This window comes from Trachinotus anak, unplaced genomic scaffold (genome assembly GCF_046630095.1).
Source record: "Trachinotus anak isolate AG129_WGS33_773 ecotype Australia unplaced genomic scaffold, CSIRO_AGI_Tana_v1 ptg000013l, whole genome shotgun sequence".
Taxonomy (NCBI): domain Eukaryota; kingdom Metazoa; phylum Chordata; class Actinopteri; order Carangiformes; family Carangidae; genus Trachinotus; species Trachinotus anak.
The window spans coordinates 16,783,070-16,804,771 of NW_027273864.1; the positions used below are offsets into that span (position 1 = coordinate 16,783,070).

Genomic DNA, 21,702 nt, shown 5'->3' on the forward strand with positions numbered 1-21,702 from the left:
GATCTTGTACTATGCCTTATTTCTTTTCCACTGCAGCTGACATCATATACTTGCAATTTAATTTCACGTATTTTACATATTTTAATATCTTCATTATGTCGGATTCTTTTCCCATCAGCTCCAGTCATTTTGAATGAGTTGAACTGGACACAGGCGCTGGAGAAAGTCTTCATGGAAAACAGTCGGGAGGATCCGTCATTGCTGTGGCAAGCGTTCGGGAGTGCGACGGGAGTCACCCGCTACTATCCAGGCAGGTTTTAATATGGAGTATGAAGAGTGAATTCTGTGTGTAATTTTGAAAGGATTGAATGAAGCCTAATTCAAATTTACATAAACAGGATAATGGACTTTTTTTTTTTTTTTGCACTTTTACAGCGACACCATGGAAAGCCCCTGATAAAATCGACCTGTATGATGTCAGGAGGAGGCCCTGGTACAGTATGCTGCTGCTGTATTTGTTCGTGTTGACTTTTCACGTGTGCAGTAAATTTAGAGGGTTGAAATTGTGTATCATCTCCTTTCCTTTGTCACAGGTACATCCAGGGTGCCTCATCCCCTAAAGACATGGTCATTCTTGTTGATGTGTAAGTAACTAATCATGTTTCAGAAAAATAAGTTGGGAATTCTCTTGCCTTTAGTAATTTGCTTACACGTGGATATATTAGCAAAAGTATTTGTGTGAAGCTTCTACTACTGCTTACATCTCTGTGAACCAAGAACACACAAAACTTTTTCTTTCCCTGCAGTTTTAAATAATTAATTGCTCTTGAAGTCTCTCTGTGATTTTTTCTTCTTTCTCACTAACAAGTGAACAGACCATTTATGTTGCTGCTTCACACAAGTGAGGAGCATCTTCGGGCTCTTGGTGCTATTGGCCTGCAGTATTGGAGCAAGAGGCTAGACTAAAGTTGTATAGTGGGAAAACAGTGCACCTGACACTGGCTCTGCAGCTCATACTGTCTATCATGTGCAGACAGCCCAAAGGTTAAGTTAGAAACGATTCAGACACTGGAAGACACTAGAACAAAAAGGTGTTTTGCAGTTTAGACTGAAGAAACATCACAACATAGTGGATACACAATTTGATGTGACATGATCTTAATTGACGACCTTCACTATTTAAAGGAATAGTATATTCTTCCCATTGAACTAGAAAGCAAACAAGCACATTCACCAAAATGTCAGACTATTGCTTTAAGCTTAAACATGATCAGAGAAGTTTTCTTTCCTGTTCCTGTGGTAGTTCAGGTAGCGGAGTGTGCTTTGCTGAGTGTTCAGACTCAGGGCCATGGTTGAGTGCAGCAATCTGTTGCTGTCACAGCACTGTACTGTCCCCATGGTTGCTATTCATTGTGTGATAAAAGGTTATTCAGTGTCTCTTTTTGCAAGGTTAATCCTGTTATTGAGTGGAATGAGGAACATAGAAGAGTAACCCAAACAAATAAAATTTTGTTTGTTCATCACATATGCATCAGACTTGAGGCAGCCATGTATTCAAGTGAAAACAGGAAACAATGAGTAAGAAACAATGAACATTTTCTAACCCCATATGTTGTTTTTTATTACTTTTTACCCATAGTAAAGGAAATACTGCTGAATAAACTACAGGCCAAGAACACAAAATCTATATTAATTCATGCGCACCGGGGTTTTTGTGTTTGCAATTTTAGTGTTTGGGTTTATGCAAACTGCACATTAGTGTTTTCCTCTGTGGACTGCAAAATATGGCAGAAGGGAATGGAAATACAAACAAATGGCTGCTGAAAAGGATTTATCAAAACTGGTTAATCACTGCTGCAGGGGAAACTGTGTGTGTGACTGAACATCTGGAGATAGCACAGTTAACTTTTTCAGCACTACTGAGGACTTTAGTCAGGCACGAGGGAGAGAGAGTGTACATTGTACATTGTTGTGGCAGTTATGTATACCATACTTTTTAAATAGGTACAGCCTGTATTTTTAAATCTCTTTATGCAGAGTTTACCAAAAGTATTCTACACTGAATTCTTTTTTATGATTTTAAAATATAACCGCTGATCATTTTGTTGACTTAATATTTCCTCACTTATCCTTCATTGTGAAGGGTTTTTGCATTAATTTGATGAAAATGTATCTTAAACAGCACAAAATTGGGTCCTGTTTAGCAGCACTTTATTTCTATCAAAAAAGTGCTGGGCTCTTATTCTGTGCGCCCTCAGTGCTAGTAAATATTCTGCGAAACTAGAACGTGCACCATTATAATTTTTGCATACCTGTGCATATATAAACTTTATTGTCATGCTTGCCTGTATCCCTTTGTATGTATTTAAACATGTGAGTGGGATGACATTTGCATGTTTCCTCAGGAGCGGCAGTGTCAGTGGACTCACCCTAAAACTGATCAAAGCATCAGTGATGGAAATGCTGGACACTTTGTCTGATGATGACTATGTCAACGTGGCCAGGGTTAGTATCTGCTACACTTTATCACAGATTCTCTGTCATTTTACATCTCTCTATCTTCACTTTGTTCCACTTGTTTCCTTAATGTTCCTTAATTCCTTAACTTTCTATATTTGAACCCTGTCTCCTGCTGTGTTTCAGTTCAATGAGAAGGCTGAGGCAGTGGTTCCTTGCTTCAAACATCTAGTCCAGGCTAATGTGCGCAACAAAAAGATCTTCAAGGATGCAGTGCAGCAGATGCAGGCTAAGGGCACCACTGACTACAAGTCTGGATTTCATTTTGCCTTCAACCAGCTGTTAAATGTAACTGACATGTTGATTTAGATCATATTAATACCAATGTCTGTAGACACTGTTCAACTGTATTCTACAAACTTTTTCTGTTTCTCTTTTTTTAGAAAACAAATGTCCCTCGGGCTAACTGCAATAAAATAATCATGCTGTTTACTGATGGAGGGGAGGACAGAGCCCAGGACGTCTTCATGCAATACAACTGGCCCAACAAAACGGTTGGTTTCTTCTGATTATTTCACCTCTCAGTTACCTCCAGCGTTTGAACAGGATGCATTATGATGTCTTAATTGGCCTCTGAAAAGTTTTGTTTGATTTGCTCTATTTGTCGTCCCTAAGGTCAGAGTATTCACCTTTTCTGTGGGTCAACACAACTATGATGTCACACCCTTACAATGGATTGCATGTACCAACAAAGGTGAGCTCAATTTTCTGCATAATTCATTCATTTTGCTTTAATGCTCATTTCACATACTATACTGTAGAGCAGTGGTTCCCAGCTTTTTCTGTCTAGTGTTCCCCCACAGCCCTGTCAGAAGAGCTCAAGTACCTCATCATTAACACCATCTATCATGTTCCAAATCAGTGGATTATGAACTTGATGTTATTTGACACGAGTTAGTCTATTTTTTTCATAAAGTTTAAATGTTGCTTTGGGCAGGTTTTTGCTTGTTCTACTCAGAGTGGTGGTGGTTGGACATTTCAAACATTTATCTATTACTTTAAACTCACAGTTTCAACATTTTATTCACTTTAAGCTGTTTATTTCCACTTCTTGGCTTGCTTGCCAACTAGTTTTAATGCACACAGCAGACTGGCATCTGCTTATTGTATATACTAAAGGTCCCTCATAATCCTATTTGTTTATTTTCCTCAATATGTTTTTATCCAAATCACACTTATTGTTTTTTAGTTGAGTTTAGTTAATTACCTGAGCTTTTCACTGTCCCCTGTCACTGCAGTAAATTAAAAAAATTACAAAATACAGGTCACACAAAAAGGAGACTCCAGAAGGTTTTCAGAGGGTATGTCTGCAGTCTGTAATTCATTTGCAATACCAAAAAATAATAAAGCAAATGAAAGAGTTCTAACTTTTTGTGCTGATTCCAAACTGTATTGTTGTTATGTATGTATGTAAAGTATCAGCAGTTATTGAGTATATATATTTTTATCTCAGGTAATGTTTGAATTCATTACCATAATAGGCCCACTCATTCAGTCTATACTTAGAAGAGTTGTATACTTTATATCGATTTTTCAAAGCCTAGATGAAATAAAACAGTGTACAAAGAACAAATAAATAAATCACTTAGCCTAATGTATGTACAGTGATGCCATGAACAGGCCTGTGAGCAGTCCAGTGTCGGCGCTCTGTTTGCTCACACAGAGGTCAGTTTTGTTGGTGCAGATCAGATTTGCTGTCAACTGAGAGATCTTTCCAGAAGAGCTTTTGTTTATAAGGATTGTTTTTGCTCGTGCAGGGGCAGTGACTTACTGACAGAGAATACATCCGCTGAAGAGTTGCCTTTTGCTCATACAGAGCTGTTTCCATTTTCCGTGCAGGTTTTGCTATTATTCTGACATGATGGGCTGGATTTAGGCTGAGGGGAACATTTTTTATCTGAGGCTTCACTGCCTCTTCATGAGTTGAAATCAAAGAAAATGGTCAGCTGGTTTGATCCATAAAACTATAATAAAATGTATACAGCATCATCTGTGCAGGTCATGTATTAAATGTTTGCTTATGATTTGAAAGATAATTAATTGTTGCTGATTTTTCAAACAAGAGAACAAAGGGTTCAACCTAAAAATAAAACATTTCCTTAAAAAATGAATGGAAACTTTATCTATTAATATTCTGTTTAACTTGTAATTTCTAACAGGCGACGTCTGAAGCTCTCTTAAATTACTTGGGAGCTGAGACCAGTTCTTAACACCTGGGAACATTTTGCACTTCCCCTTAACTCTCAGAATAAGGGCAAAGAGATGTCATTATTTTGAGGCCAAAAATACCAAAATTGTAATCTGAGTGGCTATACGCTTACCAGATCTTACATATAAAAAAAAACTGACACAGACATTATTCCTATCAGCAGATCCTGATTTGAGATCATCAGATCGAATGGTCTTGACTGAACTGTACAAACACAGATACCTCAGTTTTAAAGCTGAGTGTGATTCTTCTTTAAATTGTCTGTCTGTGGGATTTAAGTGGCTGAGTCTCTGGTCTAGTAACGTCTAGTAAAATCTGGAATATTTATGAGCACCACTGCTGTGTTTTTCTTTTCTAATAGCATTGCTCACACATGCTCTCTTTCTCTCTGTGTTTGTTTTTTTTCTCTGTTGCTTGCCAGGTTACTATTTTGAGATCCGTTCCATCTGTGCTATAAGGATTAACACCCAGGTGGGTTTGTCTAGTGCCTCTGACACAGCTGATCCCCGTTCACTGTTTCTAGTTCTCCTTGTGGCGCTCACTCACTCTGTAGACATCTACATCTTCTTCCATTTATTTGCACACCCATTCTCACACCCTGCAGATGTTGTTGGTTGTTTTGAAGCTGAAGGTGGTCACCTATCTCTTTTGTTTCGTCAGGAGTACCTCGACGTGCTGGGGCGCCCCATGGTTCTGGCAGGCAGCGATGCCAAACAGGTTCAGTGGACCAATGTGTATCAGGATGCTTTGGTGAGAGTCCATTGGGTGGATTTTATCATACATAAATGCATGAAGATACTCTACACATATACTGAAAAGCTCATAATTTATATTACTTGGGGTTTGTCTCTGGAATATGCAGGGTCTTGGTATGGTAGTAACTGGGACTTTGCCTGTATTTAATCTCACCATGGATGGAAACTCACAGGTAACAAAAGTGGTATTAACATGTCAGTGTCTTTATGTTTACATATTGTAGGTTATGGTCACTTTGGCTGTTTGCTGTAGGTAATACAACATTTCAAAGGCTGGATTTAGCTCTGTTGTGTAGTATCACAGAATACTAAATGACTGCCTTAAAGGAATATTTCAATATTTTCTGACAATTATATAAAAAGATACCAGCTCATCTAAAGCTCAGTTTACAACATGCTGTATATTTTTATTTGTTTATTTAATCTGTAAAAAAAAAAAAAAGAAAAAAGTTAGCTAAGCTAAGAAAAGATAGCCAACTTTGCTTCATATTTACTGTCAAGATCTGAGAGTGTTATCAATGTGTTTCCTAAATGTTGACTATTCCACATTTGAACTTTAACCATTTAAATGTATTGCTACTATTGTCTCACCAGAATCAGCTGATATTAGGTGTCATGGGAGTTGATGTGCATCTTGATGAGATAAAGCGATTGACGCCACGCTACAATGTATGCACCACTATCAGCCACATATTTCTTCATTTGTACTTGTAATAGACAATACACACAAACACAAACACACAGTATCACACATTATGTCTTGCTTTTTGTGTCCTAAACAGCTTGGAGCCAATGGATACATATTTGCCATTGATCCAAATGGATATCTTCTCCTACATCCTAACCTCCAGCCAAAGGTGATCTATATTTAACCTGCCAAAAAGGGGGGCCGGGGGGGTTAGCCATTACAGGTCCATTTAAACTTTTTGAGTTCAAATGGATTTACATTTCACTAATAATCAGCATGCTATTTTACCTGTTTTACATTTGATGTCCCTGTAAAATATGAAATGTCTTTTTCTTACTCGACTCCTCTCAGCTCGTGAACCTCCCTGAACCTGTGACACTGGACTTCCTAGATGCAGAGGTGGAGGACACCAATAAAGAGGAGGTGAGCCTTAGTGCCAAGTGGAACTGAAAAATTTCTGCCGTTTTCTGTTCCTTGCTGTTTGTTGAGCTCTTTTTCAAAGTTATTCTCAGGCCAGTGAACAACATTATCTGCCTTGGGACAATCAGTGTACCAGTCCACAGTGTCCTGTGCAGGTAACCCAAAGCCTGTGCAACATGTTTTTGTAAAATGTTTGTGACTTATAATATTATGTTTTCATTCTCTAGATCCGCCGACAAATGATTGATGGAAGACCAGGTGAAATGCAGGTCAAAACACTGATCAAGTCGATTGATGAGGCATGTAATTTCTCTTTCTTGAAAGCTTCTCATATTTCACCTCTTTGGTCTGACTGTAGCTCTCATGTAGAGTTCACTAACATATCAAACAGTGTTTATTTATCAGGTATATAATCCGAGGTAACCTCTTATTGTTGCAGTATTGTCTTAAATGTCTCAGTCACAATACAACTGGTCTACATTAGGTAGACCTGGTTTTATAATACTGTTCAACATGATGAGTGGTAAAATTCAAAAAGTTAAAGCCTGACATATGAATCACTGCAGAGCTACTTTCTAGGTCACCTGTGCCTTACTCTACTCAGCACTGTACACGACTCTATATGGAGTAAGCTATGATATGATGGACATTTCTAATTATCACTTTGCATTTATTTCCAAACAAGTGGTGAAGGTAACCGTGTTAATGGCCCAATTATTATTTTTTGACAATTTTATAAATTTTAGCAAATCTCTCATACTTTTTTGAGTTGAAAACGCATCATCTTGTGAAGAAAACTATCTCATCACACGATCCATTGAGTAGCTGTCCATGTTAGTTTCAAAGTTGAAAATATAAACCCATTTGTCTTCCATTTGCTCTGTTGCACTCATGTTAAAAGATAACAGGTTTCAGTCCTATGCGTTGAATTTTGGTATTAACATTTTGATCACAGATTAAACGAACTGGATTTCTGAGGATCGTGTTGTGTGGGCTCAGCAGTCAGTGAAATGTTATCATTGCTGATATGAAAGAGGGGAAAAAGTGCAATATTAAAATCCAGGTTGCAAAAAAATCAGTCACGCCTCCACAAAACTATATTACACACATGTTAAGGTAAAAGCAGGAAAGCTGGAGCCTGTTTACTTGTATTGCTTTGACTGAGTATTAAAATATCTCCTTTACTGTAGCAATACATCGATGAGGTGTACAGGGGTTACACCTGGACTCCTATCAACGGCACAGATTACAGGTGAGTGGTCACAAGGGTATGCATTTCAAATAACACCCCACCAGCTGGTGACTGCTGCACACAGAGACAGATTCACTTCTAAGACCCTTCCTCTCTGTGTCTCCTCATTCATCTCTCCTCCTGTTGGGATGCTGCCACCTGCAGTCTTGGTTTGGTACTACCCCCCTACAACGATTACTACATCCAGGCAGACCTGAGTGATGTGATGCTGCAGCTTCAATGTGAGTACCAGGAAGGCAGAGCTCTCACCTTTCTGTTTTTACAGAGAGAAGTAAGACATATAGTAGATGAGATGAAAAATAAGAACGTCACATTTACATTTACGTTTACTCATTTGGCAGATGCTTTTATCCAACGCCATTTACAAGTGAAGGACATCAGTAAAGCTTAGCTCCTCTCTGTGTTACAGATATGCAGTCGTTGCTGCCCAGCTCTTTTGAATCATCAGGACATGTGTTTCTGGCTCCACGGTAACTGTGATCTCTCCTTCCCTCTCTTCATTTCACTCTTTCTTCTGTCTGTTAGTAAAGAGAACATCATTATTTATTCATGTTCTCTCTCTGCAGGGAATACTGCAAGCGCCTGCACCTTTCTGACAACAACACCCAGTTTTTGCAGAACTTCCTATCACTCATGCTGGATATTTCTCCAGAATCTGATGAGTGTGAGTTACATGTGCTCCAACAGTTTACAGTAGTAGTTTATCTGCCACGTTGCAGATGACACACCAATGATATTATCTCCTTGTCTTCTTCTCTCAGGTGACCAAGGCCTCATCCACAACCTGATTTTGGATTCCAGGATTATTGGGCAGCTGGCCTCTCGTGTATGGAAGAACAAGGACCTGAATTCGTGAGTCAGCTTGTTGTTGCTCTGTACATTGCACTTACACACCATTTACTGTGGCAAAAAATGTGCCCTCTTGAAAGAGACACATTATGCAAAACAGAGAATTTGCTAAGTCAAAACTGATTCTTACAGGTACGGCTTCCTGGCTGTGTTTGCGTCCACAGATGGTGGAATAACACGGGTTTTCCCCAACATGTGAGTAAGATTGATATACTTACATACTGACGCAGAGAAATATGGTAGTAATCTCATAGATTCTGTCATTTTTTGATTTGTGTCGTGTTTGTACAGAGCCGCTGAGTTATGGGAGGAAGATCCTGAACCCTTTAATTCAAATTACTACAGACGGAGCCTCGACAACAGAGGTTACATGTTCAGACCTCCAGTAAGATCCTGTGAGTAACTGAGCAAATGTACTTCATTGTACCAGACTTCAGTTTATTAAGTGAGACGACTGCAAATCTTGTTTAAAGAAATATGTTACACATTTTTGGAAAATAGTCTTATTTGCTTTGAGACGTTCAATACTACTCTCATGACTGTTGTGCAGATATGAAGTTAGAGCTTGCAGCAGGTTATCTTGTGAGGTTACCAGGCGGCCAGCAGAGGCTTCACCCAGATGAGAAACAGTTCAGCACATAACCCTATGCAAACTGCAACTTGTTTTTTTTCACAATTATATATAATGTATAAATTAGTGAGTTTTACAGGTTCTGATAGTAGGACTGATTTACCATTTTCAGTTTTGAGACTAAGCTAAGCTAACTAGCTGCTGGCTGTAGCTTCATATTTGATAGATATTAGAGTGGTATCAGTTGTTGTCTAACTCTAAGTAATAAAAGTAAGAAAGTTAAAATATATATTAAAAAAATATGTAGAAAAGTTATTGTGACAATCTCTTTTTAAACAATCTAAATATTTTAACAATGTGTATTCTTGACCTTTGGCTGGGTATATGTGACAAAATAATCTGATCTGCTACCACCTAGCTTTGTCTGAGCTGTCCACAAACATGTCACTGTTTTTATGAGCAAAATGAACTATTTAAGTTACCTAAGTGTGGAATGTCTTTCTCCATCTTTGAACGGAGATCAGTGGTTACAATCTCCATCCAAACACACAGCCAGTAACTTGAGCCAGTTCCTTTTGCTTCATTGATGAAGACAGTGAGATGTGGTCGAAATCTCCGATAGATTTTGTTTGTAGACGACTGTGGCTCAGGAGGTAGAGTGGGCCACTTATCAGAAGGTCAGCATTTCGATCCCGGGCTCCTCCTGGGTGCGATGAGCGAATATGTGAATAAGGTAACTATTGAGAAGCTCTCTGTGTGTTTGATGAGACTAGAAAAGCGCTGTATAAATGTATGTAAATCCACTGAGTTCAGATTGTTTTGTCCTACATACTCATCTTAAGGTCAACAAGTAGCATCCATGTTCAAGTATTTGTCACACAACTGCAAAATGATGGTAATTTAAGTTAAACCTGAACTCAAAGTGATAAATTCAACATTTATATATGTGTGACATCCAACTGTTGGCTGTCATCAGCTTTTTAATTGCATGTTTTGTTGATGAACAGCCTTGGACGACCCCATAGGTGCAGAAAACGGCACCGTTGGAATTCTGGTTAGTTCTGCTGTCGAGGTTAATTTAGGAGGCAAACTGCTCAAACCTGCAGGTAAGAAAAGCACTTTTATGTGGAAAATCCCAACTTGATATCAGCTACCTCTGCTTTGGCTCTCTCTGATGAAAATGCTACTTCTTGCCTCCTTGTTACTGTTTTCGGTCTGCTCTTGTGCATCTCATCACTCAGTGGTTGGAGTGAAGCTGGACTTGGAGGCATGGGTCGACAAATTTAAGATCCTGGCCAGTAACGTGTCAGACAGTCGACAGGGCTCGCACAAGGTTCAGCACAATGTCACTGTTTTACTTCTAATCATTAATCACCCAAAAACTGAATTTACTTGAACAAAAGTGACATTATTTTCTCATTACACATTTTGTTAAACAGTGTGGACCATCCAGAAGTTGTGAAATGGACTGTGAAGTGAACACTGATGTAAGAGCCTTCTTTTAAATTTATTATTTTCATATTAACACAACCACCAGACTGTAGCAGACCAGCCAGACAGTGTCATGAGTTAAGCTGTTTTTGCTACATCTCTGATTCGGGCAGTCAGCTCACAGATAAAAGGAGCACATGTAAATGCTTTCATCTCCAGTGTAAATAACAAAATCCACAGCACTGCGTTATGTATGGCAGATTAAGAGTGTGAGGATGTTTCAGGCTGTGAGACTGTGGACAATATTACACTGTGAAAAAACTCAATCTTAACAAGTCCTTTGGTCAGATATTTAGGCTTAAATTTTATTTTCGTTAAAAAGGCATAAAAAAAAAACAAGAAAAAAATCAGACTATGACGTGAGATTATTTTGACAGCTTCTTACACATACCAACTTGTTTTGAGAGTTTTATTCTGTTCTGACATTTAACAAATAGAAAACTTGGAGCAAATGCACAGAAATAATTACTCTGTGTAAAAAGTCTTGTTTTGGCAAAGGAGTCTTGATTGATAAATTTAAGAAGAAATTAGAAATAAGTGAGTTGTTTCTTCAGTATAAAAATATCAATGATAAACTAAAAAGTTAAAACTGCTACTATGTGTGCCACTCTCTTTATGAGCACTGTCTGTTCTCTCGTCTACAGGACCTCCTCTGCTATCTCATCGATGATGGTGGGTTCCTGGTTATGTCCAATCAGAGAGATCACTGGAAAAAGGTATGTCTGTGTCCATATAGTAAAATCTACACTGTGTACCTTATTCAGTTTATGGATACCAAGCAAAGGTATCAGTGTTCAAAATCATGATTGTCAAGGTCTCTTGTTAGAGACATATTGGATATTTTATTTTTATTTTTTTTCCGATTTTACTGTGAATTCGTTTTTGGGTTTTTATTTTCACGATAGCCATTAGTATTACATATTTGTATCATGTCTCCCCACTGGGTCAATAAGATATTCGATGCAGTTGAACTCAATATCCAGGAGGAGAAGGGAACCAATGGAAACCAGTTATAAACTTTATGTTAAATCACAAGCGGCGCTGTTTCCCACATGTATCTTTCCTTTCTTTCATTCCATCACAGATCGGTCTTTTTTTTGGCGATGTGGACCCTTACCTAATGCACGCACTCTACAACAACTCAATTTTCAGCCGCCGTCAGTCTTTTCACTACCAGTCTGCATGTGAACCAGTCAGCAGCAGCCACACTGGTGCAGCACCGCGAGGCATCTTTGTGGTAAGAGACGACCTCCACATTTTAGATTATAAGACAGTTTAACATCTGCTTTGATTTCTTACTATACTCTGTCTCTGCAGCCGTCCATTGCTGACATCCTCAGCATGGCCTGGTGGACGTCCACAGTGGCATGGTGAGATGTTGTTTACTGCAAATCAGATGACACCAACTGTGTCCAGACTGCTGCACATGAACCTAGGAAGGAATCTTTTTTCATACTTGGCAGCTGCTCTTCTATGCTCACCTATTTTCAGCTCAGTGTCACTGTAGCCATGATATGTGTTAACTGTTATTTATTGATGTTTCCAGAACGTACTTCAGTCTCCAGTCTAACAAGGTGCAATGTGACAACTTTTTCAGGTCTGTGGTCCAGCAGCTACTGTATGGACTGGCCTACAACAGCTGGCTTTACCAAGGTTAAGCATCAACTTAATCTGTGTGTGTGGAAATGTCTGCATGAAGTGATGGATTAATTATTTTCTTCTTTCTAAAATCCACAAAAATCAGTGCAAAATTGTTTTAGTATTTTTACATCATATTTGCTTTGAGGGACTCCTAAGTGTAAACAGCAGTTTATTTGCTATTTGGCCTTTGTCCTGAACTTCTGTTACCAGAAACATGTCCTGAGCTGTCCTCATTAAAAAAGGTTCTTGCACCAGGAAACAGCAACTTTTGGATGAATATGTACATAAAATCTGTGTAAAAATCAATGTAAACCAAAGTACAACAACATTTTCTACAACTAAAGTGATGGATTTTAGGGATGTTTCACAAATGCCACATAAAATGTGTATGCTTGCCTTTTAGACGATGTCCTAGTTGAAGGTTTTGAGACGAAAGAAAGCAGCTGTGTGACCATTCAAAGCCAGTTCTACTTTACAAACACCACCAACTCCTACAATGTGCTCCAGGACTGTGGAAACTGCTCACGGTGTGTTTTCTTGAACGTCAGCAGAATATATTTGCAGAGTGTTTGTGCTCTCAGACCTGCCCTGTACATATGGAGTTGGCTAAACATCCATCACTGTCTTCTATAGGCTGTTCCACGCAAAGCGGATAGAAAACACCAACCTGCTCTTTGTTGTTGCTGAGACGCTTCCCTGCAGTTCCTGTGAGATCGAGAGATTGACCCAGGTCAGGACAGAGTGTATCCTTTCTGAGCTTTCATTTGTGCTGGGGGTGGATAGTTCATCCATGTTACATGGCAGGTTAATTCATGCCACTGTTGCTGTTACCTCCCTTAACTAAAAACCAACAGTTCAGGAGGAGAATCCATGTGAAGTACTGAGCAACGCACGATATCGTAAAGGCCCGACTTCCTGCTTTGACTACAGTGCCTTAGTAAGTAGATACACTATAAGTAGAAGTCATTATACACTTGGTTGGCAAGTTATTAGGAACACCTAGCTAAAAGTAATAGAGTTTGATAAAATAATCCTACAATGAATCCTTCTTCCTTAAGATTATAATGTTCAGTTTTTATTGAGACTGTTTTAGATGCGCGTGTTGATTCAACTGCATGATAATTTTGGAGGAAGATGTAGATGTTTTGTTGCTTTTGAAGCAATGCAGAGATGTGTTTCTATTATTTAGCCTATCCTCATTAAATAGTTGGGACAAATTAATAGAAACACCTGCCCATATCACCATATATTTTGCAAGCACATAAATAATATTTTGTAAAGAATATTTTATGACATCAAGAATAACTTGATTTTACCAAACAAAAATCTCAGCTCAACAAAATTGTTGTGTGTTTGGTGTTTTCACACAAGCATATCTCGATAATGTCTTCCACTCAGTTTTCACTCAGAGCTCTGTCTGCTCCCAAACTTTTATTAAACTCCATTTGCTAGTTACTCTCTACTTAGTTATTTTGGTTTTTAGCCAGTGAACTTTGGCCAGTTAACAAAGCTAATTGGCTAATCTGAAAATCATTAATGTAGTTTCTTAAAAAGAAAAAAAGAACTTTATGTGTCTAAATTTAAGTAAATCTATGACTTTCACATCTAATTTTATACAGTGATTAACATGCAGTAATAAGTTTTTTTAAAGGAACTACATCAATCAGCTAGGCCTAGTTAGCTAGTCTGCAAGCTAATAAAGCACTGACTTGCCCTCAAAATGTTCCATAGCATAGCTTACTGAGGACTGAGGCATAAATTCCATATATGAAGTGCAAACACTTTCATAGTGTTCAAGTGCTATTGCTCCGTTTACTCTGGAAAAAGAGGATTTATTGTTAACTCTCTTTGCAGGAAAACACGTCAGAGTGTGGACGGGGTCATTCTCTGCAGTCCTCCATAGGAGTCCTTCTCTTTATTCAGCTTATTCTGCCTCCCTTTCATCTCTGACACGTACAAACATCTTTCATCTCTTTGGGTTAAGGCTCGGATCTACTGAAGGTCAGATCAAACAGCAACTGCAAAATACTTTTTTTTTAAATCTACAAACAGCACACAGCGCATTGTGCTAGGGGTGAAAAAATATCGGATCAGGTCTTTGTTTTTTTGCCTTATTGCATATGCATTTGTTGGTGTTTGAGGGCTTGAGTGCAAAATATGGACAAAGAATGTGTTGAGTGTGCATGCTACACAAACTGGGACAAGCATGTTTGAAATTTTTTCCACACGGGCTAAGCCACATAAACAATTACGCAGAAAGTCAGAGAGGCAACAGAAATATACTTTTAATAGTCCAATAAATAAGCAACCAGCTGGAACAGATGCCTATCACAGTTTCTGGTTCTGAATGTGGGTGAGAAAAGACCTAAAAACTCAGCCGGATTCTTTTACTGAAGTGAGGTTGTCATACCATACCGCAGAAATACTATGTAAGACAAAAAAGTCAAAATTAATAAGAAAAGTAGTGAGTATTAGCACAAAAATGATTAAATATTGAGGATTATACATATTATTACTAACATATTAATATGTAAGCAGCGTTTTAATGTTGTAACTCGTCAAGATGGAGCTAATTTCCACTACTGAGTATTCTGTCTATCTATTTAATATAATTTTCTGTGTAAAATCATAAACTGAGAGTTAGGAGCTACAACTGTCAGTAAATGTAATGGAGTAAAAAGTGTAAGATTTTTCTCTACAATATAGTGAAGTTAAAGTATTAAAGGTGCTCTGTGCAGTTTTCTTGTAAACAAAGATTCTGTTCACATGCACAGTTTAAAACAAAGGACCACTTAGAAAAGCACACCTCTGCCAGTGATCAGACTGGAAACTCCACAGGGTACCTTTAAATAGCATAAAATGGAAATATTTCAGTAAAGTACAAGCAACCACAACACCGAACCCAAATACAGTAGCCTACTTCGGTAAATGGTCTACATCTAAATACAAAGCTGGACACACCCTAGTTTTTATTTAAAGTTCACAGCTGAGTGATACAATTACTTTGATGTGACGTGAGTCTGAGTTTTTAGATCTTTCATTGTATAGTATTGTTGAACAACTCTGAATATACTGTAATGCATTCAAATTTTTTGGATGGATTTACTGTTTCCATACAGTACAACTGGTAAAGCTATCCCCAGCATTTCCACAACTGACAATTTTACATTGTGCACACCGTGCATTAAGAAATCTGCTACAGCATGAGCATGTAAATAAATAGACAATAAATAGACAGAATCGGCTGCTGGTTAAGCTTTAGGGTTCAAACTCCCACCTGTAGTTTGCTTAGATGCTGCCAGTGGCAACTTTTGCTTTTGTGGGCTTAGAATATATTATCTGCTTCTGTTTTCTTTTGCATGTCTGGTCCTGGTGAATGTTTTTAAACATAAAGGAGGTACTGCACCTAGAGCTGTTTTTACTTGATAGTAGATCCGGGCCTGAACCTCACATTCACTTCAGTGTCTTTCAGTCCACCTCTGACCTTTGCCAAGATAATTTCAGTATTATAAATTGTATCATACATGACCCAGAATGATTTCCCGCTGCCATCTCAAGTATTGTTTGTCTCTTAAGTCCATCAGATTTCTGCCAGAATTGCGATGGTTTAGACGAGATTTTTTTTCCTCTAAAATTATTTTCTCAGCGCACACATGAGACAACAGATGAAAAAAGCTTTTCTGAATTTTCATGACACACATCAGTGATGAAACATCCATGTAGTTTCATTGTGTTACAAGGATTGTTTAAGTCAATGTTTGTGTTGTTGAAATGTTTCCACAGATACTGTGCTTACAGTCAGTTCCAATAAGAAGTTGTTAAAAGATGTAAAAATCAAACAACAGAAGACCAAAATCATCAAACATTAATTGATTTTGAGCCGTAGTGCATCCTCAATTGACCATTATATTTAAGAACAGGCTACACTGCACAGTGTTTGATGCAATAATTCTATTATAATTGGATACTTTATTCTAGCAGCGACATTTGGTTTATGATCAAATGAAGAGTAATTTAAATGCAGTGTTATCTCTTTGGTCTTATAGCACAAAATGTGCAGACATCTGTGCGTGGCCGACATGTTTTTAAATGTATTTGTTGTTTGATTGATGGGAAGCTCTTTGTTCTTGTTTTTGTATCTTGTATTATCACTGTTTGTCAGTCTGAATTTATGCACTTATGTATGCTTCTGTAAGGGGAATGTAGCTTCTGAACAGCTTTCGGTGTTATCAATATATTATTAGTATGTGATGCTTTTTGACCCTGAGTTGAGATTCCCCTGATGTCTCACTGAAAGTGATGACTCGCTGTGGCAGAATATTTTCATTTTATCATGCATACCTCATCTTCACAGCGATGTCTGACTCAACTTTTTACAAAGTGATGAAGCTGTAAGACTTAGCAGTTTAGTCACAGTGAGCTGTCTGCCCAGTATTGAATGTATGGGCTCATTACTACTTGAGCTAGAAGTGTTGCACCGCATACTAGTGTACATTTTATTTTATTTATTTCAGGGTTAAAACTCCTTTTTTTTGGTATGGTTTAATTGAGATATATGACATGTTTAATATTGACCCCATAAAACAAAATAACACACAACATTGATTATCAAAACTGCAACTTATAGTTATTTTCATCATCAAATGTTCTGCCCATTATTTATTCTTAATTAATCAACCATTCATTGTTTTGTTAATAAAATGTAAAAAAAAGAATTACAAAAAATGTCATTCACAGTTTCCCAGAGCTGAAGTTGATATGTTTAAAGGATTTGGTTTAGTCCAAATTCACAAATATTCAATTTATTGATATACACCACAGAAAAGCATGAAATTCTCATACTGGACAAGCTGGACCAAGCGAATGGTTGGCCTTTTTTCCTTGAACAATGCCTCAACAGTTCGTTGATTATCACTGAGAATCAACTAATCAGTTCAGCTCCTACATATATTTTATGTATAAAGATTTGCAGTTGTAGTTCAGAGAGTGAGCACAATGTTCAGTATCCTGACAGGCTGTTTTTGGTTTTTCTTTTAAATTTAATTTTTTATTTTTTTTTAACCAAACTGCATTTATTGCTTATTTTGACAAACAAGTCTGGGGCATATATGATGTTTAAAAACATGTAAGACATACAGAAATACTGTACTTGGAATAATGATGGTGCTTTATATGATTTTTTCTGAGAGTTAAAATCTTTTTTTTTTTACTCATTATGAGTTAAAATTTCCCAAAATTGCATTTCCTCTCTCTTCCTCCTTGAAATATCCAGAATATTTAAATATGCAAATCATTTTTGTTTCAAAAGTTTAACTGCTAGGGACAAGACGTCTCCTACTTTACTGTGAAGTCTGTTCTCAATATGTGGACACTAGAGGCTGCAGGTTTCACATCACACTGGTGTGAGTTGATTATTGGTTATTGGCTCCACACAAATCATCCTTGTATACATGTATTAAAGTCTGATTTACAAAGAAAGACATTTGCCCTCTTCAAACAATGTATGTGAAATGTGAAACCTGCCTTCTAGTGTCAAACTCTGCAAACACATCATTCTCATACTGCACAGTGGAGGTCAAACATCCAGGTAACATTAAGAAAAGCTGTTTTCAAGTGGAGAGGGACTTTAAGCCACTTTAAAGCAGCAAAGAAGACTGTCAGTGGTAGAGAGCTTATATTGCAGTGTTTATCCATAAAGAGTTATGCATGATAAAACCCTGAAAACATTTTCCCACAGTGACTTATCAGCCCCTGACTATGGTTACAGAGTTAGTGGGGGATATTTTTAAAAAGCTTTTCTGACAAAATATTTATAAAATGCTGTTTTTTTCCCCATCTGTCAGGGTACTCCACCCTGCAGTGCCTTGTTGCACTTGTTTTGGATGGCAGGAACATTTTGTTCTTAGCTGTGGATGTTCATCCTGCAGGCCATGTGAGAGACACACTTGAATTTCAAGGGTTGCTCTGGTTCAACTCTAAAATGGACTCCTCGGTCAGCGAATATGTATAAAAAAAGATGCTCTTCATGAACTTACAAAACATTTTTAAGAGCACAACAGGAGTGTGTTGAGCAGCTGGCCTCCCCTCCTGCCTTCTCATGGACAGATGTTTGTCGATGCGATGACAACAAACCCTGCTGCCCTTCTGCTACATGTCGTTTATCTCTACACTGCGGTTCAGCCTTGAATCAAAGCACAGACACTGTCCATTTTCATAGATTTCTACTGTATCTCATCTGCACACTGTATATTCTGTATTTGAAGCCTGTCGGAAACATGTACTTTTCCATTAGGACTGAATGAAACGAGTGAATGTTTATGTACAGTATACCTACTGTTGTGCTCCTCTGGTGTACCCCAGCATGGTGGGGACCTGGAGAAGCAGTTTAAAGCTCAACACTGTTTGGAGACCTCAGTAAAAACTGCTTACAAAAAACTAACAACAATAACAACAACAACAACAACAACAACAAAAGCTTTTACTCTGAGACCTGCAGTTGGGGCATATTACATTACTCAAACAACACTGTTGCACAATGAAGGACAGACATTTTGTGGAACTCTTGATAGCCTACAGTATATTATTCCAGTTGAGGTCAGTGTTGTAGTTTTGTTTTGAATTACCAGTATTTATTTGCATGATATTTTGGACAATTTACAGATTTGTGTACATAGCCTGATGGATATTTTACATTCCTGTCCACATCCAGCTCTCCATCACTGTGGGGAGAAGCGATGGCGCCCTCTGCGGATATTTCGGGTGATGTTGAGGCCTCAGAGCTCTTTGCTGTGTGTAAACAAATGAAGCTGAAAGTTTGACTTCAGTGAAGCCTACAATAACTCAGTGTTTGCAACTTAGGTGTTTTGCCGTAAGTAAAAAGCACAGAGACATTTAGAGTTATGAGCAACATACTGCCTGATAAAAACTTTTGCCATTTATTTATGGAAAATATCTCAAAGTGACAAAAAAATGCTGATAATGATTTATGCATTTAAAGGCTGTACAACAACCAAACAAGGCAGTGGCATGTGTGGGGATGCCCCTTTATCAATTAACTTTGTTTATGAAATAGATTTAAATGTTGCTTATTTATGTATTCTTTTATTTGTTTGTTAATTTATTTGAATATTGTGAATAATATTTTATTGAGCAGGAAGGAACTGAATGTGATTGAAGCTTGTGTCGGCACAATAAGCAGTTTACAAGAAAATCTGCAAAACAGACAAAAATATATATATTTACTGTATGTCTATGTCATTTTATTTGCTTCGTATCAAAAGATAAGAATGTTAATGTTTTTGCTGTAATTTTGCTTTTCATTTTGCTGATGTTGTCGTTTACTCGGGACAGTTTCCTCTCTTTGTGCCAGTCTCCAACGCCACCTCATTTTTGTACAGACGATGTGAAGCAGTCTGCAGAAGATGAAGGTTAACTTTGTAAAGATTTTGTCAGTCACATTACAAAATAGATATTTAAATGTTTATATCTTTGGTGATTAAATGCTATTGATATTTTTCACTTCAGCTCTGAATTGTTATTGTTCATCACTGATTCATAATTTTTTAAAAATTTATTTTACACCAGTCATGTTAATAATTAAAGAGATGTGAAGTGGCACTGTACAGAGGGTATCACACATCCTCATACAACCATAACATTTTATACACTAGAGGGCTCTTCAGTCCAATCCAATGAAGCACAGAATATTGATATTTGACTGTAACTTTAACAACAAATTTGGTTTATGTATATTATTTCAGTGTAATAAGAAAGAAAGAAAGAAAGAACAGGATTTGTACATGACAAGTAAACAGGGAAGAAATTCAGGGTTGTGGCAGCATGTTCTATAAAAGGATCCCAACCTACTCATATGATTTTATAGTATACAAAGAAAAGTACACAGTGACTAGTGTTGGCTGCTGATCATTAAAGCAGATAAAATAGCTGATTAACTGGTTATGAACGCCTGTAGGGTGGGCTATTAAAAAAAGAAACAGATTTATTCACCAAAAGAGAAGAGGAATCATCACATTTAGTGAATTCATTTCTCTCAATTCTTCATCAACAAACATAATCTACATCAAAAGAGCATAAATTACAGTATGAAATTAAGAAATGTCAAACATGAAACTAAAGCACTGTGATTATTAATGGATCTTTTGATTATTTTTTCAATTAATTGTTTATCCTATGAAATGGCAGAACATTTTGAAAAACAGTTGAAGTTGTTGTTTCGTCTAACCAACAGTCCAAAGCCCAAAGATATTCATTTTACTATTATATAATAATGATATATACTATATACTATATACAGTGGTAAAATTACTAATTGTACCACTAAACGAAGATGTACTGCTGCTCTTGGTTAAGTTCCTCCTCTGCTGTTTAACAGTGAGAAGGAGGAAATATTTATATGGGCCCTTAAATGAGTTTGGTTACTGGGCAAAAGTAGTAGGTTATTATGATCTTAACAAAAGTAGTGATCTTTGTGGCACAAGTCTGGTTTCTCTCAGTGTCAAGTATGAAGTGAAACTCCTGAAGGTCTCCAGTACTCCAGTATATTCCAGCTGACAGTCCTTCCATTATCTAATGCAGAGAGACTTCTTGTCAGCTGTTGAGGATTAAAACATGAATTTTGGGCAGCTTGGTGAGGACCAGAAAAGAAATCCAAGGGTCAAGCATCGTGTGCATTTGCTCTCAATGTCAGTCAGTAAGGATATCAAGCAGTAGGCTTTGGTCTTCAGAGGAAAGATGATAGGTCATTGGCTACTTCCACAGACACTAACAATTCTAGACGGGGGTTGTGGGATGTTTTGGCTTCTGTGATTCAATAAACCAACACTCCTGCTTGCCAGCTGCTCTCAATAGCCTTGCTTGGAAAAGTGATACCATCTATCCAACAGGCGTACTGGCATCATTATGTGGCTTAAAGAGAAATACACGGTCTGATTTAGCCATGATATCAGAGCGACAGTGTTTGGCAAAGCAGTTTAAATCTTCATTTTCATTTTAATGCATCATGTGAGGTATAACCACCAAAGATCAGGGGCCAATGTCTCACAAGTTTCACAAGAGTCAGTGAAGAGATGAAGCTTTCAGGGGAGACAAGGTTTGATGCTGCAGGACATGACCTCTCTTTGGGTAAAACTGCTTCAAATTACACTGTTATCAAGGATACGCAGGTATAACTATCAGATAGATGGAGAACTAGTTTTGGTTTTTTTTGTCTTACAAATGATGACATACTGTATTCCTGCATTAATATATGTTGTTTGCATTTCAAATTATTTTTCTGAAATTATGCACAAAACTATGAAACAATGTTCAGTAGGTTGTGTTTAAAGTTAGGATCGATTACATATTTACAGA

General features: G+C 37.5%; 1 protein-coding gene across 2 annotated transcripts in view; it reads left to right on the forward strand.

The window, feature by feature from the left end:
- LOC139631011 (voltage-dependent calcium channel subunit alpha-2/delta-2-like) overlaps nt 1-19,856 on the forward strand; it is a 38,351-nt gene extending 18,495 nt beyond the window's left edge. Inside the window, exons 7-38 of one of the 2 annotated variants that reach the window (XM_071494926.1) lie at nt 119-250; nt 376-433; nt 534-584; nt 2,346-2,445; nt 2,584-2,745; nt 2,841-2,951; nt 3,073-3,151; nt 5,088-5,137; nt 5,327-5,416; nt 5,529-5,594; nt 6,016-6,090; nt 6,204-6,278; nt 6,461-6,532; nt 6,757-6,828; nt 7,720-7,781; nt 7,926-8,002; nt 8,191-8,251; nt 8,348-8,445; nt 8,543-8,633; nt 8,763-8,825; nt 8,922-9,025; nt 10,209-10,307; nt 10,443-10,534; nt 10,641-10,688; nt 11,337-11,408; nt 11,777-11,929; nt 12,010-12,062; nt 12,290-12,345; nt 12,737-12,860; nt 12,967-13,076; nt 13,188-13,270; nt 14,188-19,856. In XM_071494926.1, coding sequence (XP_071351027.1) covers nt 119-250; nt 376-433; nt 534-584; nt 2,346-2,445; nt 2,584-2,745; nt 2,841-2,951; nt 3,073-3,151; nt 5,088-5,137; nt 5,327-5,416; nt 5,529-5,594; nt 6,016-6,090; nt 6,204-6,278; nt 6,461-6,532; nt 6,757-6,828; nt 7,720-7,781; nt 7,926-8,002; nt 8,191-8,251; nt 8,348-8,445; nt 8,543-8,633; nt 8,763-8,825; nt 8,922-9,025; nt 10,209-10,307; nt 10,443-10,534; nt 10,641-10,688; nt 11,337-11,408; nt 11,777-11,929; nt 12,010-12,062; nt 12,290-12,345; nt 12,737-12,860; nt 12,967-13,076; nt 13,188-13,270; nt 14,188-14,283 — 2,735 coding nt within the window. In that variant the 3' untranslated portion in view covers nt 14,284-19,856. Of the gene's footprint in view, nt 1-118; nt 251-375; nt 434-533; nt 585-2,345; nt 2,446-2,583; nt 2,746-2,840; nt 2,952-3,072; nt 3,152-5,087; nt 5,138-5,326; nt 5,417-5,528; nt 5,595-6,015; nt 6,091-6,203; nt 6,279-6,460; nt 6,533-6,756; nt 6,829-7,719; nt 7,782-7,925; nt 8,003-8,190; nt 8,252-8,347; nt 8,446-8,542; nt 8,634-8,762; nt 8,826-8,921; nt 9,026-10,208; nt 10,308-10,442; nt 10,535-10,640; nt 10,689-11,336; nt 11,409-11,776; nt 11,930-12,009; nt 12,063-12,289; nt 12,346-12,736; nt 12,861-12,966; nt 13,077-13,187; nt 13,271-14,187 lie in introns of those variants that run through there. The other variant, XR_011693266.1, reaches the window with a different exon arrangement.
- Nucleotides 19,857-21,702: the final 1,846 nt, after the last annotated feature.